Genomic DNA, 18,879 nt, shown 5'->3' on the forward strand with positions numbered 1-18,879 from the left:
TCACTCTTGGTGCTTACTTATGCGTAATGTCCCTAGGTTGTTGGTCCCAGAGAAACATCACCTTTAGAACTCAAAATTTGTAGATAGATAAGGACAAAATTTTTCCTAACAAATATTTAAACATGTTGAATCTGAGGTTCTCGCAACGGTGTTTATGAATTGTTGTATCTTCTGGGATGCAACTCTGTTTAGACCTTTACAAGCCAAACGACGTTTCGGAGGACCACAACTTACTTTATTTATTCTTCGACTCTGAATATTGAGGCGATATATTCTTCCAAAATATCTGTTAACTTTCAACGGACTATACGGCATTACATTCAAGGAGATATAACTTTTGGACCATTTGAACAGACATCCAGTATTTAATTTAATTTAAATCTATTGAAGAGGTCCGAAAAGATGCGGACAGACAGTTGGACACAATTTCCCCATAATTATCTCGTTCTATATATATTTTAGCAAAGAAAATAACATAAGAATCCGATCTGACTTCTGACACTGTGTTGATATTTACGTTTTATGTGGTCAGCAAATTTCACAAATACGACTGAGAGAAAGCTTATACTACAGCTACACTAAATACGGCCCATCAGCCGATAAGAATCTTCAAAATGTTTTGCTCTTGGTTGCATATCAACATCATTATAAGTTTATAAATAATATCATGTTTTCGCAGTTGGGATTTCAATGGCTTATGTCCACTTTTACCTTAGTTTTCCGTGAATATCCATTCATTAGTGAAGAAACTCGCCACAAATTTCACAATCTATCGCGACGGTCTCTGGAGGGACATAGTTATAAAGGTCGTTTGTGTGTGACAGAGAGAAAATGGACCCTGTACTGGTTATCGTATCAGAATATGAATGAAACACGGCTCCTAAATCATGAAGAAAAATAAAGAACTAAATATCGGAATCCATGGAGTTGAACTCTTCTTAAAGCGGCCAGTCACTGAGGTGCTCAAGAATTTCTCAACATATGGAACTCCAAGGCTCATTACCATGTTCACAAGAGCCCTCCAATGGTCCCTGTCCTGAGCCAGATCAATCCAGTATATTCCATCCCATCCTCTCTCTCTAAGATCCAACTTAATATTATCCCCCACAAATATATACATATATATATATATGTGTGTGTGTGTGTGTCCGACAAATAGTGAACGCCCCATGGTACATAACCAATTACACACTTCACAATGACCTCCGCATTCCTACAATCCAAGAAGTCATCAAAACAAAAACTGCGAAGCACCTACAAAACATAGAAGATCACCCAAATCCACTACTCAGCCAAATACTACAACCAGTCAACAGGAGACTTAAGAGACAGTGGCCAACAGATAATGAAAACTCTGAGGTAACATCGCTGGGAGTTAACCTCAACACAGCTCAGCTGTGTCTCGGATACCGAGCACGGATCAACACATTAGCTTATAGAATGCACTGTATTCTGATTGCTGATCACTTAAAAAAAATGTGTGTGTATGGTGTGTGTGTGTGTGTTTCTATGAATTTTTCTGAAATACACAGTTTTCCTCAGTCCAAAGACATGCTTCTTTTCCTTCAGAGCTCTCGATCGAATCATTCTTTATCATTAAGATAATAAATAAAATTAATAAGGATGTGCTTTATGCAGCTATTAAATTTGGAAAATTAAATATCACCGAAACGTTAGTCCCTGAACCCATCTATAATAAAGCTCAAAATTTCTACTCAGAAACAGCTGTTACAAGTCTTCAGGTAAATATATAATATCAGTCGAACTAGTACAAGCAGACAAGAGGACACTGCACTGATTTCTACTGATTTTCATTTGCTTGACATACATCTTGACGTTCGTGGATTCGCTATCTTAAGTTTCCACAATAATCTCCTGCTTTACGTACATTTACGAGCACAACGTTACTAGGGAAGTAATATCAGATCAATGGTTAAACGACTGTTCCTGTTTAGTAAATTGGAGCCAAAAGTAAGCCAGAAATATTTCGAAACCTGAAGTAAGGGTACGACAAACCAGGGATGTCATTTGTTGTAAACATTAAATTTTCAATGTGCTGCATGACCTGAAATGCATGAGGTTCAAAAAGTGGAAATTGGATCTGTTTTTTTTTCTTTTGCTGATAGAATATTCATTCTTGGGTTATTTAAATACGTACGAAGTTCCTATGTGTTTGTTTTGCTATTATTCAATTAGCGAGAGTAAGGTAGAGTTTCATTAATTTTCCCTTAAAAATCAATTTAATTTTTCTTTAAGGTAAATAATCCCAAACTTGGTGCTAGAATATCTAATATATAGTGTAAAAGAATTTAGAAAATTCTTGAAGACGAACTATAAGCCTATCTAAATAACGTTATTTCCGCAAGAATTATAATTAGAACTGGTTGGATTTGAGGTTCTCACAGCGGTGGTTATGATGAGTTCTATTTTTTTTTAATTCGCTTAGTGGGGTGTGGAGTCCAACTGGGTCCACTCGGCACGGCGGTCACTGATTGGCCTATTGTAGCCTGCCCCGGCTGATTAAGATGATGGAAATTTGGTGGAATGAAGATTAGCAGGGGGAACCGAAGTACTCGTAGAAAACCCGCCCCAGCGCCACTTTGTCCACCACAAATCCCACTTGACCAGACCCGGGATCGAACCCGGGCCGCCGCAGTGGGAAGCCAGCGACTAACCGCTTGAGCTATGGCGCGGCCCAAGAATTCTCTTCTCTATGATATAACGCCATGTAGTCCGTTGAAAGTCAACATACATTTCGGAGGAACATGTCGGCTCCATCTTCAGGATCGAAGAAGAATCTAGAGTGGAAGAGGTAGCGAGAAGTGGGACATGTCCCTCCGAAACGCCTGTTGACTTTCAACGGACTTCATACCGGTACAGCACAAAAGACAGAATTCTTAATAACCGGTATATATTGATGCACGCAAGCGATTTGTTAAATACGAGCTACGTTTCAATATTTGTCGCTTCTTTGCGTACACCTCCGAATCTGTTATCCCATTCCTCCGAACGGCTTTACATTAAACATTGTACAACTTTTCCTTTAAAGCGTTACTGAAAAGTGAAGTTACAAGGAAGATTTTAATAGACTCTGAAATTGAAAAGATATTTTCTATCGTCGTCGTGATTATATATCCGGAATTTGGCAGATTGTTTATTTTTCACTTCATTTCGTAGCATAGAAACTGCTGCTAACTAGAAACACTGAATATTCTCTTTAATACAGACATTTTATTTCTCATGCAAATGACATATTAATATTCGCTTATCTCACAAAGACGAATATGACATACGCACTAAATCTTGCTGCCTTTCGATACGGCCCCTATTATCATTTCCGCAGCGCTTTTCCAATACGCCAATAAATTATATATGCATTTTTTTTTAATATGAGATACATGGGAGAAGGTATTGATGTGCGATCCATTTCGGAGATAACTGTCACATTTTAAATTAAAAACGTATTTTAGATTATTTCCACATTCCACAAAGATAATGAAGCTCCTACCTATAGACGTACTCGTATGTGAGCGTAACCTCCATCTGCAGGTACGTTTGTGTGTGTAAGATGATTTTAATTAAATTATGTATCTCATATATCTGGATTGTTCTTTGGACCCTGGGCCGCTGTATTTCCATCCTTATTAATGGCAACGGTAGAGACGGGGAAACGATACCGTCCCGTAATATCACGAGCATAATGAATGTGATAATGGTTTCGGAAAATTAGGAAATTCCATGTGCTTAACTAATTAAGCACCACGCCATGAAAGCGTATGTGAGAGTGGATGTATAGATCCATATTTTTTTGACCTCCGTACTAGTAGGAGGTGAGTGGTCAATTTCACGACCCGGCCGTTTTACTCCCTGGGGAAAGAGCCCCCGGTACCAATTTTAGATTAGGAAAATATGGAAGTATATTTATGTTCAACTGTGCAATGCAGTAATCCACACAGTGCAGTCAATTACTGCATGAGTTTTTTCTTATTTCTTTAAATTCATTGTTCAGTTATGTTTGGCCATTTGCAATATAATTCTCAGGTCTACGTTAATAATAATAATACAAAATAAATTAGCTCAAAATTATTTTTCGTTATTATAAATAATTTTAAATAGCTTTTATACAATTAAAACTTCTTCATGAAAGAGTCTTATATACAACACAACATCTTTTACAAACATCGCATATCAACATTCATGTATAAAATTTTAGGGCCGCCTCTGTGGTCTAGTGGTCAGAGTTCCTGGCTACAGATCCAGAATTCCCGGCTTCGATTCCCAGCGCTACAAGATTTTCTGAGAAGTAGTCGGTCTGGAACGGGTTCCTCTCAGACTCGTGAGGATAATCGAGGAGATTGTCTCAAGGAAATAGCGGTTCCGGTCAAGAAAACCGAGATTAACGGCCCTGGGGATCCATTGCGCTGACCACGTGACACCCACTATCCGTTGGCACTAACTTCGCCGACAAGCGGCAGTCGCTCGGTCGGTATAGTTCGCTTGCGGACTACAGGCCACGTATTTTGTTTTGTTTGTATAAAATTTAAAAATTTAAAGAGCTGAGCTTCTATCACGATAAGGGAAACATCATACACATACAATGAACAACTCCTAACAAGTGCTTCCTCACATATAAACAGATTCTCTTAAGAAATACTCGTATTCCTCTGGTCTATTCAACACGCCATCAAGTTTGTAGTCTCGTTCACACTGCTCTGTAATACGAATCATTGAACATACAGCAACTGACATATTTGACACTGATTAAGTTCAATAAACTACACATAAACAAATACATTGCCAACTTTTATGAGGCGAAATAGAACGAAAACTTTTCTTCGAGAGAGAAGGTTATCAAAACCAGGTATTATGCTCAAAATTAAACCTCCGGGAAGTAATTTCGAATATCCTTTTCATAAATATAAACGTTCAGTATAATACTTCCGTTACAAACACGTGCCTCTTGCAGTCTGTAAATGTAAGTACGATTCAGACTCGCTTTCATTGAACTGGTACGGAAATTGTCTATGCCATTAATTCTGTCCCTGTCATAGACTGCTGAAGCAACGCTGGTGTCATTTTGTGGTAGGCTTTCATGTTCTATTCCTGACCAAGTTATTACAACTTTAATGTAGTTTCCAGCTCTCCCGTTTCTGCGCTTCTGACTTCTAGCAGAAGACACAACTTTTCAAGATTAATAACGGCAGTCTGACGTCTGCCTCACGGATTCAGATCAGAGACTCAATTGCGCATCATGTCTCGTCGGTTTCAACTATTAACACTCAAACGTAGCAAAACGTATCTGAGTGGTTCATTTGCAACGCTGTCGACGTATACCTTAGCCCAGCGACCAAGCCATCTCTACGCACCATAGCTCAAGCGGTTAGTCGCTGGCTTCCTACCGTGGCGGCCCGGGTTCGATCCCGGGTCTGGTCAGGAGGGATTTGTGGTGGACAAAGTGGCGCTGGGGCAGGTTTTCTCCGAGTACTTCGGTTTCCCCTGCCAATCTTCATTCCACCAATTGCTCCACAATCACCCTCACCTATCATCTGGGGCTGGTACAAATAGGCCAGAAGTGGCCGCAGTACAATGAACTTAGTCCCACCCCACTAGCAATAAAAACAAATATCTCTAGTTAACCGGTATCTTGTTCACAGGGAGACAGGTTTCTAATAGCAGGAGAAACAGCACATCCAATAAAGTACGTGCATTCAAAACCGAAACGACAGCACATCTCAAAGAATATCTTCAGGTGGTAAAACGCTTCCATGCCAGTATTTTTCAAACTGTGGTCCTTGGCGGTCTACCAGACGATCCGTAGTATTACATAGTTCATACCGTATTTTATGAGACGTAATAAATAATATAATTTAAATTTAAAAATCCATGATGACTCATTGTTTGAATAAATTCGTTATTTTATTCCTTTACAGCTATAGGTACGTATGGATATATCATACATAACTATTGTAGTGACCGAATAAAATACATAAATTTCACACACACACAATATGACGCCAAGTCATAAGATGTAAAGTTATTCCTGTGCTTAACTAATTAAGAATTAGGCCATGAACGCGTATGGGGAAGTGGATATATAGATCCACGTTTTCTTGATCTCGGCACTCGCTGGAGGTGAGTGGTCAGCTTCACGCCCAGGCCGCTTTACCGCGGGGGAAGAATCCCCGGTACCCATTGGATATGAGGTTGGGTGGACCCCAGAGCCGGTCTGAACTACGTGAAGAAACTTCTTGACCCCACTGGGACCCCAACTCCGACCTCTCGGTCGTCCAGCCCGTAGCCAGTCGCTATACCGACTGCTCTAACCCGGCTATTTCTAAAAATTGTCTTTAAATGGGAGGACAGAGAAAAGTGGGTTATGACAACTTTAACTACAAAAGCAGCACAACTGCATGCTCTCTACGGTTGAGTGGCCCCAGTGTATGCCGACAGCCCGTCTAGTTCCACGCAGTGCCCTGAAACGTTGAGAACCAGAGCTTTCCACCGAGTCTATAATTCGCAACAAAATTAATACTGAGTGTTCCGGGGGGTTAAGCCTTGGGTTAGTACATTTTTAAGGGCGCGGGATCGTTGGGCGAGTTTATGCCAAGTCTGAAAGCTATGGTTGGGTAATTTGGGAATAAATAATATGGAATGGGGCGGGAGAAAAGGGTGCTAGCCAATTCAGGATACTTCCCTAACACGGGCCGAAAACATCGAGGAAATATCTACGTACGTGTTGCGTGGAATTATGACCACACAGGCGTAGAGCACAGGGACAACTTCACAGTCTAGACTTGCATACAACTTTGCAGCACCTGTCTGAGGGCTTGCGTGCTTTATCGAATGTCACGTAACAAACTCCATAGACAGGTAAGGAAATGTAAAGTTGTCCCTGTGCTTAACGAATTAAGCACTGCGCCATGAAGGCATATGGGGAAGTGGATGTATAGATCCACGTTTTCTTGACCTCGGCAATAGTTGGAGGTAAGGGGTCAGTTTCACACCTTGGGCTTTTTAACCCCGGGGAAAGAACCCTCGGTGCCCATTGGATAGGAAGTTGGGTGGGTCCCAGAGATATGATGAAGTAAAAATTTTTACCCTACCGGTACTCGAACTCTGACCCCTCGGTTGTCCAGCTAGTAGCCCGTCGCTATTCCGAGTCTTTGGGAAAGCTGCAAATGGTCAACAGGTTTCATGTCATTTATGGAAACTAAAATTTAATTATCGTGTTCACAAGGCCAAGAATTCCGTATGACTATTATTGTATATAAAAAAACAGAATGTTAAGGCTGCAGACTATTGACAGAATTAACTATACCATAACTAACCCACATCAAAATGCGATAGGCCCTATGACAAAGAAGCCATGAATTTTATAGTCAAATGCATATAAGAATAATGTGATAAAACTGACAGTCTGCAATAGTCTAAACGCGTGGAAAAGCCAATTAAATTCCGAAGGTATTATTTTGTATCTTAATTTTCTGTTTTCCTTTTCATATTTTATGCCTTTGTCCCCCTAAGTGCGGGAAAACTATTTCGGCGTGAATACGACAAAACATATGCAGTACACATAATCAGAAAACACACACATTCTAAACACAGACCGCCTTCTGTTATATAGACTGCTGTCCAGTGAGTTACTTTTTACACTCAGTAGCCCTTTTCTCTTCCTTAGGTCTTCGGGAGATTTGAGGGCTTTTCTCATCAACCTGGCCGTGTCTGACGTAACAATGGCTATTTTCTCAATCCCCTTCACCTACACCATGTAAGTATATGTGGCACAGTTAAAATATTTGGGAACGACTGTATCAAATCAAAATTTCATTCGTTAGGAAATTAAAAGCAGACTAATTTCGGGCAATGCTCACTACCCTTTAGTTCAGAAACTTTCCGTCTTTTTATCTACTATATAAGAAAGTAAAAATTAATATGCTCGCATATAAAACTGTAATTTTGCATGTCGGTTTGTATGGGCATGAAATTTGGTATCTTACATTATGGGACGAACACAAACCGAGTGTGTCTGACAACAGGGTGCTGAGAAGAATATTTGGATTGAAAGGAGATGAAGCAATAAACGGTCAGAGAAAGTTGCATAATTATGAACTTCATAACTTGTACTCTTCTTCCAATAAAATTAGAATCATCAAGTCTAGAAGGATGAGATAGGTAGGACATGTAGAACGTATGAAAGCGAAATGGAATTTATACAGGCTTTTGCTGGGAAAACTACTGGGAATATCTTGACGTAGATGATAGGAAAATATTAGAATGAATCTTGGATAAATAATATTGACGTATGGATTCGATTCGTCTTGCTAGGACAGAGACCAGTGGCGGGCTCCTGTACTGAACCTGCATGTTCCACAAAATGTGAAAGTTCTTGAGTAGCTAAGTTACTGGTGGCTTCCGACGAAGGACATAGCCCCATGAATTTAGCCAGTTAGTGACTTGCCTAAGTTCACGATGCTTAAGGCGCTTCTTTATTTTTCAGGGAGAAGGCCCTGAGGAGTTTAAAAATATTTTCATCCACTTCAAATTACATATTATCCATGCCCATCATATTTGATTCCTTGTTATATGAGTGTCCATTATAAATTTATATACAATATCTCGCAGAAAAACCTGAATATGTTGAATACATTGAAATTCAACCCAAATTTCGCAATCATGGGTTCAAAGCCGCATGAAGCTAGTCCACGTTCTTGTGGTTGTTCAGTGTATGGACAGGTTATATGGAAAAAAGATTCTCTAAGCAGTGAGTTACGTTTAATAGTTAAACAAACAGACGTCTATGCCTTGAACCGAAACATCGGAGAAACAGGATCTACGAAATAAGGTCGATGAGAAATTGTTTATACAAAATTTACGTAATATTATGCTACCTATGCTGCTGAACATATTACTTACTCATGGAGTTGAGCCCTTCTGGAGGAGCCGCCAATTCTGCAGCTACTCAAGAATTTCCCAGCATTTTATGGAACCCGAAGGTTTATTACCGTGTTCACAAGAGCCCTCCACTGGTCCCTATCCTGAGCCAGATCAAGCCAATCCATACCATATCATCCTATCTCTCTAAGACCCATTTTAATATTGCCCATCCACCTACACCTTGGTCTTCCCAGTGGTCTCTTTCCTTCTAGATTTCCCACCAATATCCTATATGCATTTCTCGTGTCTCCCATTTGTGTGTGCTACATGCCAACCTCCAACCACCTGTCACTTCATCCCTCTTCGGTCCAGATATTCTCCTCAACACACTGTTCTCAAACACCCTCAGTCTATGTTCCTCCTTTAATGTCAGATACCAAGTTTCACACCCATACCGAACCACAGGCAACTGAACATATTGTCCAGTATCGGGCGTATATCGCGACAACTAACTTCACGCCGTATTTTTATGTAGCGAATTTTATTTCACATTCGCACTTACAATCACCCAAATTACAGATTCACAATTACTGCTATCTGCAGTATCACAAATACTACACTGCAAATGCCACAATACAACTGACTGGTTGCTGGCTAACTCGGAACTAACTCGGAGGTAGCTCGAGGACTCGCTCGGCGGTAGCTCCAGGACTGACTGTGAATAGCCTTCGCTGCTCCTTATGTAGCCTCGGTCCGGACCATTGTCGTCTGGTGCCGTGTTGCTACCCACGCTGTCCGCACTTGTTGACTGCTGCCTAGCAACCGCGATATCCCTCGGTGACGTCACCGCTGTTGACTCGCTTTGCATAGCTTCAAGGTTGCGGGGACTCGGCTAACGTCGGCTCCGCTCGGCTCACTTCGGCTCCGCTCGTGACGTCACCGCGGGGAGAGTTGCGGGGTGATTACTCGCCTATTACGCGAGCGCTACATTACCGCTACGTGCAGCTGGGGAGGTAGGGGTCAACATGTCACAATATTATATGTTATATTTTAGTAGGAGCACGCGGTAGCTTAGTTGGTTGAGGGACTATGCTACAAGCCGGAAGGTCGCGGGTTCAAGCCCGGATGAGGTCATTGTATCGTATTTTATCAGTTGACCTAATCCTTCCAGCCGCACTAGGCCCTGGGGTCGACTCAGCCTCTAACAGAAATGAGTACCAGGAATTAATGAAATAATTCTCCTGGGGAGTAAAGAGCGGCCGGCGCGTAAGGCTGACAACCTTACCGCCATCTTTGAGCCGATTGTCTAGATAATGTGGGACCCTCAACATCTCACAACCCTATGGGCCTTCACGGCCTGGTACAGGGATACCTTTACTTTTTACTATATATTTTAGGTCATCAAATAATAGTCTACTTTTCGAATTTTATTCCCGCTGTTCATAAAATAAACCCAAGGAGCGAAGCAAGCAAATGGCAAAGGCCACTCCTTGGAGTGGCGTCAGGGAGACGAAATCCGTTTATATGCGGCGTCTATCTGCTCAATAAACACACACAACGTGTTTTAAATTGCAAAATAGCTAGCTGGAAGGGCGATGCTGTGAACTAAATACGGTTTGCTCTCATATTGGCGATTTTATCAAGAATCAATTAGTTATATGCAAATATTGTGTAAGCCATATAATAAAATTTTTACCCATAATATTTTCCAAGCTAGTACTCGGGTAGATGAACGCCAACATTCATTTAGTCACTTCCATGAAATGGCTGTAAACAAACTTAAGCGAGTGACGCATTCAATTTTTATTCTTTCGTGGACTGTTTAATGACATTATCAGAACTGAAACTGTATAGTACCGGATGATGAATTGGAAAGGATTTCAAAGGAGGCAGTAGTGGCCAAAACCGAGATACTATTGTGGAATTTGCCTGAACGGACTAAGGAATACCACGACAAACCTCTATGAGTATAACAGGTGTTCGGGCACAACTTCGAACCGAATTCAAGTCTAGGCTAGCCTGCTCGGCGGGCGCTTGGTAATATTTGTGTACGTGCAGTGCCTTACACTGGCTTTGAGCGAGATCTGCAAAAGGGATAAAGAAAAAGTAATAGTTCCTTTAAGCACTTAAATAAAATTCCCTTTATCCATATGTCTAATATCCAGTTCTTTATTTTATTGGTTGGCACTATGCTACAAACCGGAAGGTCGCGGGTTCGATTCCCGATGTGGTCAATGGATTTTTCAGTTGACCTAATCCTTCCAGCCGGACTATGGTCCTGGGGTCGACCCAGCCTCTAACAGAAATGAGTACCAGGAATCTTCCTCGGTGTAAATGGCGGCCGGCGCGTAAGGCTGACAACCTTACCGCCATCTACGTGCTGCTTTTCTAGAAACTGTCGGAGCCTCGACGGCCTGTTGAAATTTGAACAATATTTCCTGCAGGAAAAGTCACGGATCGATAGGACACAAAGACTGAAAGCACAATGTTTGATTTTATTTTGCCATCGACCGCCAGCTTGTTCATAAACAGCCATCCGACTGCAGCAATACAGAATGTGCAAGAATAATGTTACCGCAATGCGAATGTAGGTCGTGTCAAGGAGCAAATGACGAATACTTTTAAAATCTGAAGTAACAACAGCTTGACTCTATTTATGTACAATAGTACCATTTATATAAGCTATTCCAGTTTTCTGCTGCCAACGTACTATAAAGAAGAGTGAAATTACAAAAAAATGATAAAATAATTCTGGGACATTCTGTATTTGACATAAATCATTGAATCCACAAGTCTAGTTCGAGTTCGAACTATGAGCTTCAGATGCCTGATTAAAATATAAAAGAAGACTGAACAGTGCTGTATGTACGTATCTATGACTATATGGTTTACAGGCGGTGTAGGAACTCCTGAAACAGCGAAGAAGCCAAAAAATATGTTTTTCATCCAATGCTCATTAACACTAAATATGAAAGCTGTATAATATTTCAGGGTTGCGCACCAAATATAGGCGTATTCGTTAAAACAGCTGAGGAACTACCGATGCATAGAGGAAAGCCCTACAAAATATAACGGCTAAACAGTCAGTGGCATGTTCTACGTTGATAGTTAAACAAGCTGCTAATATGCATGTTTCTGTAATTGTCAGTAATGGATACAACGCCTAATTCATCTATTGTAATTTAATGAATTTCTGCCATATGCACCCCCACGTTTTTGTTTAGTCAAAATGTCACGCGTAATTAAATGAAATGTATCACATGTTCAGTTTCCACTGATTGGTTCACGGCCAAACGGATAGGCTACTGACTCTGACTGTGCAAATGTTCGCATACAGCTTTATCTTAAAAACCAATTGTTAAGCGTGACAGATCGCAACAACTTATCACAATATAGAGTGGGTTTTCGAGACAAAGCAACCGTAAAACTTACATAAACAGATTGGTTCTAAATTATTGTAGGGGTTTACGTTTATAGGCCACGGAAACCCCGACAATAATTTAGAATCACTATATAGGTTATGGTTCGTCATGACTTGACGGGAAGGCCACTTTTCTTGCAAAGTCCGTCGTAATAAAATCCTTACTGTGGGACCCAGATTCTTTAACCACCAGTATGAATACATGACTGAGTCGTAAAGTATATCAAATAAACAAGTTTAATAGGAGAATATAAAAAACCACACGAATGAGTAATTACAGTTGATCACTAAAGTTTCATGTAAAGAGAAGATACAGGAGTAAAAACACTCTAAATTACCACATATGTTTGCAGATGGACATGAGGCCACCAATACAACAATATAAAAGGTTTTCTATGTTAACTAACAGTAGAAAATGGACGCCGTCATTGTCCCCCTACTTACGCAATAAGAACCTTCAATTTATTTTAAATAATTTTCAATAATTACTTTTAATATTACATAATTTATTTTGGCTGCAAAAATACTCATATTTTAGTCGAGATTTATAGTGATAGCAGAAATTGCCTTAAGACAATTTATGCTCAAACACAAACGTAAAATATTTTTACAACATTTGTTAAGCCTTCTTGTGGTGGCTAGTTGTCACCAAAACATGCAATTGCAAACCCTTATAACTTTCTATTAAAATTTTTACTCTAGAACTCACGTGGTAAGAAGTGTAATAGTTCAGGATATCTCTTACGTACTTACCTAATACGTTCCTCTTATAAATTTACGGTGTTGAGGTTTTTCTTTCATTTTGATTATTTCACAGGTGGTAGGGCTCCTTGGATGAGTGATCAGCTCGTTGCAGGACCTCTACCTAAACACAGGACAACACAAACACAGAATAAACGCATACACACACAAAACATAAAAAACCCCAACCAGAATGTTGGTAGTTGAAATGTTTCAACTCCAGATACTTCGCTTGGGAAAATTAATTTAATTCGAAAGAGAATTACATTGAAGTGAGTTGTTTCAATTCAAACTTCATAAAACTGAAGGCATTCGAAACGTTACCTTCGCGAAGGAGGGAGCAACATCTCGGCTCCGACGGCTCTGACAGGCACTGTCTTGATCACTATGTATGCATGTTGACTAACACACGTTCTTCGTTTGCTCCTACTGAACGCAGTCATTGTATGCGACAGGTTCATGCTGGGTCGCTGGATCTTCCACCCGCTATTCTGCTCTGTGGTCATAGCAATGCAGCATATATCGGTTGTAGTGTCGGTCTACACTCTCACAGCCATAGGCATCGACAGGTGAGTACTGAAACATTCACAGCTTGTGGCTTCCAGCAGATAATGTGCTCTGTGGTGACAGTAATGCAGCATATATCGGTTGTAGTGTCGGTCTACACTCTCACAGCCATAGGCATCGACAGGTGAGTACTGAAACATTCACAGCTTGTGGTTTCTATCCAAACTGCTTTTATAAATAGGAAAAAAATAATTATGAATAAAAACCTCAATAGAGCAGTAGGCAACGGCGTGAACGGCTGGGGAGCAATTTTCGTCACAGACACAATGTGCTCTATATCTTTGTCCAAACTCGCACTGTTGACCACCCAAGGCTCCTATCCGATTGGCCCTTGACACTGTTGCCCAGGAATGAATGTGGTGGGTGAGATTAAGAATGCATGTAGTTTCATCACATTTACGCTTTCATTGCTTAGGCACTGAGACAACATTCCCTTTCGAATACATACAATCAAATCCCTTACTGATAGTCATTCTCAGAAGGAATATTCACTTGATTACAGTTCCAACGGGATTTGATGGTCACTAGTTCTGCTTGAGTATGAGACGATAAGCTTCGACTTGTGAATAATAATAAAGCACGTTTGTCACAATTTTATTTGAGTGTCAGGCTTCAATATGAGGTCGCACGCTCAAGCAGACTAATCAGCGCCTAGAACAGCGTACTAGAAATAGCTTGCAGGTTAAACATATAACTAGCAAAGCGCCTGGCCAACACGTGATTGCAGCCAATGCTACTTCGAGACGGACAGAGTTGTTACTAGGGATCATGAAATCCTGGCGAGACTCTAGAGTCTACACGGATCACACTAGCCATGCTGAGGTCATGGTAACCCCACTCCACAACTTCGTCGAGCTGCTGCCTTTCGCCATCCCAGTATACGTGTATTTGCCTATATTCCCCTCCAGTAGTCTAGTCCTTCTGCTCACAGGAATATCGACAGTGATGACAACATGCTGACATTCGCTTCGGGCTGTCAGTCTTAGGCCAAAGGGGTGGAAGGCAATACAACATCGGATAGAATGGGGGATCGTCGAATGCTGTCATCCCTACCATCCGAGGGAACCTTTTCCCTGGCCGTAATATAGCCGTGCTCGATGGAATGGCTGCATCTGTTGGGTATATGGTTTTCATATGGATAAGTCGTGCTCCTTTATCGATGTGCCATTTCGTGAGCATCATCATGAAGAAACCGGTTCATGCAAAACGGACATCTGAACGACTTGCAAGTATAGGCTCTACTGCGTCGTTAAGCTTCATACAAAACAGCATTAGGAGAATGAAAGCCTGTGTACGTGTATCATACAGTAAGACTAATCTGACAAATAAATCTCTTTTACGTGTGTAGGAGGTCTGTCTCTTTCCCAGAGCCCAGACCGGAGAACCAGATCTGAATCTATCAGATGACTGGCCCTTCCAGAGAAGGCTAAACTGCGGCATAACATAAGTTTAGTCACGAAACAAGTACGTACATTGTAGATGCAGGTTTTATTATCACTTCTTGAGGCTGGCGTTTGAAGAGAGATGTTATCTTTATTAGCTTGTAGTCTACGTGCATTTTGCATACACTAAAAGCAACAACGACAACGACAACACTGTAAAGCAAGTAATAGATATATTGATTGTTGATATAGTGTATTCAGAATTCCGAAGGATTATATTACATCACAAGTTCGAAAGAAACTCGTCCTTAAGGATATCCTTGTGACGTAACAACATACACATCCTGATGTTACGCTACAATTACGTAATCCTCAGTTAGTCTATAGTTTCATAACTTGTACTCTTTTCCAAGTACAATTAGAATGATCAAGTCAAGGAGGATGAGGTAGGCAGGGCATGCAGCACGAATGGGGGAGAAGATGAATGCATATAGGATATTGGCAGGAAAACCAGAAGGAAAGAGACCACTAGGAAGACCAAGGAGTAGGTGGGTGAACAATATTAAAATGGATCTCAGAGAGACAGGATGGAATGGATTGGAATTGACTGGATTGATCTGGATCAGGATAGGGGCAGTGGAGGACTCTTGTGATGTAGCCGCCCTCCGACTTACAGCTGCCACGACCTTGCTCGAGCTTGGGTTCTTTTTCTCAGGATACGGGTGCTTCGGAGATTGAAGTGGAACCCACTTCGGGGTTAATAAATCCGGGATCTCCAGAACAGTGAATATTGTACTTTTAATTTAAAATTTCATTCAATGGTAAATATTTGCATTGTCCTTCAAGCTAGCCGCTCCGTCCGCCCTACTCGCTACCCTACTGTTAAACACCTCTCTTCTCTGTCTACCTTTCAACTACTCTCCTCCTCCACCCCCTATAACCGACTGCCCTATCATTTCAAATCCCCAGTTGGCATCAGAAAAACAAGAAAATGAGAAGAGAAAGCCAAGGGTCGAGGCCGTCATCTGACCTACATTTTAAAGAAGCCCATACATTTCTGTAGGTCTTCAAGGAACCCAAGACCCCTCCTGGCCGGTCTCGCACACGGTCAGTTCATGGGTTTATGATACAGGGAGTAAACAGGTGACGTTAGGGACAATAGCGGCACCCTTAGCCTAAGGAGGACAATAGCGGAATTACAACTAGACGGTCCCGGGATGGTATCTCGCCGATGGAGCGTCTCTCATGGTATTAAATAATGCATAAGTTGTTCATCATTTTGGCGAGGTGAACACGGTAATGAACCTTCGGGTTCATAAAATTTTGGGAAGTTCTTCAGTAACTTCACAATTGGCGGATCCTCAAGAAGGGCTCAGCTCCATGAGTGACAGTCACTATAAAGTTTTCAAAACACGGAACAGGTTGACATGGCGGCACCGTTCCAAATTCTTATTCGGCAGGTGCTCGGTTCGAATACCCATCGGGACACCGGCTATCCTGAATGAGGGATTTCATGGTTTTCTTTAGACCTTCCAGGGAAATACCGGAATAGCACTTTGATTAGGCCAGACCCCTCTACTTCCGGTTCATCACTCAGCCTACAACTCGACACTAGGCAGCATAGCTACCGGCAGCTCCGTTAGCAACTTCACAGAAGAATAGATATGAAAATAGTTAGGGAAGTCGCCACGTTCATATTTGCTATTAATTTAAAATAATTCTTAATTAAAATAATATAATTTTTTTAAGATTTATGACAAATAATTCTGTCGCGCCTTTAAGGCGCTAGTATATATTACACTTCACCAGTTTGTCCGAACTAACATTCATACTGGGCCGCGCCATAGCTCAAGCGGTTAGTCGCTGGCTTCCCACCGCGGCGGCCCGGGTTCGATCCCGGGCCTGGTCAAGTGGGATTTATGGTGGACAAAGCGGCGCTTGGGCGGGATTTCTCCGAGTACTTCGGTTGCCCCTGCCAATCTTCATTCCACAAATTGCTCCACAATCACCCTCACCTATCATCTGGGGCTGGTACAATAGGCCAGAAGTGGCCGCAGTACAAGGGACTTAGTCCCACCCCACTAGCAATACAAAAAAACTGTGATACTACTGATTATAAGACAGATTTCAATGAGCCCGAGAGAGCTATAATAGAGTACAACATGGACAGATTCATTCTGCTTCATAATTATAAGCTACTTGGTCTAACAGTTCGAAGTAGGGCTATACGAAACATGTTAATAACATTCTGATTATAAAGGCACAAGCATATACGTAGGTAAGTCAAAAATTATCTGCACTCTTGTTTTTCCAATCCATATATACAGAAGAAGGGGTTGAACAAATACGTCATTTTTCTACATAGTCTCCTCCATTTTCTATGCACTTGGTCCAGCGGTCCAAAAGCTTGCGTATTCCCTCCACGAAGAAGGGTTTCGGTTGGCCGCGCAACCGTTTATGCACCGCTTCCCCCACTTCTTTGTCCGTAGAAAATCAAAAACCTCGTAAAACATCTTTGAGAGGTCCAAAGAGATGACAGTCGGAAAGGGCGAGATCTGGGCTGTAGGCAAGGTGTTCCAGCACCTCGAAACACAAATGGCTAATGGTTTCAACGGTCTGGCCGTCCTTGTGTGAGTGGTCATGGTCATGCAACAGCAACACTTTCTTCGACAATAGGTCTCGGCGTTTGGTACGAATTGCTGGCTTCAGATTGTTGGCCAGCAAATCACTGTATCTTGCACTGTTGATCGTACACCCTTTTTCCAGGTAGTCTTCCAGTATAGGCCTTTTTTGAGTCCCAAAAAACGGTTAGCATCACCTTTCCCACGAAAGATTGAGTCTTGAATTTCATCTTCGTTTGCGATCCCGGGTGTTTTCACGCCATACTCTGGCATTTGGATTCTGGCTCATAGTGATGAACCCACATATGAATTTCAGCCCCTGACGCACCTTCCAATCAGAGAAATCGGATCACTGTTCTTTGTTAATCATTGGTGCACACTGCTAGCAGACCGGCCATGTTTACACTGTCACAGCATCAAGGAAAATGATGCGATCAAGGTAAAACTTCGATCACGTGACCACAGTAGTACCAACTCTAACAATGCATGCGTAGTAGGCAGTGTGACAAACCTAAATATGTGTTATGGAGAATGTGCGCATAATTTCTGACTTACCCTCGTATGTGTGTGCCATAAGTGGATGGCTTTTCAGATGGCACCTCTGAATAGATTATATAATAAAAGAATGTGTTACAGGGTTGATTCGTGTGGTGTTTTTCTTGACTACGTCAACTGATGATGGAAAATTTATTTTTGAAAGAAACGTGAAGCTCGTTATGAAAGACGAGTTTTATTTGGTGGAATATATTACTTTCTATGTACACTGATGATTTTGTAGAGGAAATGAAAAAAAAAAATCCCACGAGGACAACTGATAGTTTAGGTGATTTCCGAGCCGTGATTCGAAAAGGACGAACTCAGAATGTGATGTATTTTTACGAAAGGTATTTAATGATCCACAAAATTAAGGAGAACTGGAAAGAATGCAACTGTCCCGGAGCTTATTGGGCAGTTTTCGGCTGTAATGCGATGACAGCGTAACGTGGCCCAGTCTGCAACTGTGTCATCAGTCAAATAAACAAACTTCACTTCTACGGTTAACGGCAGATATTTTTTTTTCTTCTTTTCATTGGCGCTACAGCCCTCATTTTGGCCTAGGCCTACCTCCATGAAACTCTCCGTTTCACTACGGTTTTACTAGATCTTAGACATACGGTAGGACTCCTTGGGCGGGTGATCTGCTCGTCGCAAGGCCTCTACCTGTACACAAATACAGAAAAACGCACACAAACATCCATACCCTGAGTGGGATTCGAACCCACGATCCCCGATT

At 41.5% G+C, this 18,879-nt stretch overlaps 2 protein-coding genes across 4 annotated transcripts in view; one reads left to right on the top strand and one right to left on the bottom strand.

The window, feature by feature from the left end:
* Positions 1–18,879, bottom strand: part of LOC111861271 (zinc metalloproteinase nas-13) — a 122,283-nt gene that overhangs the window by 65,295 nt on the left and 38,109 nt on the right. The gene's annotated exons all lie outside the window — the stretch shown is intronic.
* Positions 1–18,879, top strand: part of LOC111861270 (gastrin/cholecystokinin type B receptor) — a 60,578-nt gene that overhangs the window by 16,886 nt on the left and 24,813 nt on the right. For 2 of the 3 annotated variants that reach the window (XM_023845704.2, XM_033750243.1), the window contains exons 3-4: positions 7,679–7,768; positions 13,492–13,605. In XM_023845704.2, the coding sequence (XP_023701472.1) occupies positions 7,679–7,768; positions 13,492–13,605 (204 nt within the window). The remainder of the gene's footprint in view (positions 1–7,678; positions 7,769–13,491; positions 13,606–18,879) is intronic. The other variant, XM_033750242.1, reaches the window with a different exon arrangement.

Source organism: Cryptotermes secundus, unplaced genomic scaffold (genome assembly GCF_002891405.2).
Source record: "Cryptotermes secundus unplaced genomic scaffold, Csec_1.0 scaffold68, whole genome shotgun sequence".
Lineage (NCBI taxonomy): Eukaryota > Metazoa > Arthropoda > Insecta > Blattodea > Kalotermitidae > Cryptotermes > Cryptotermes secundus.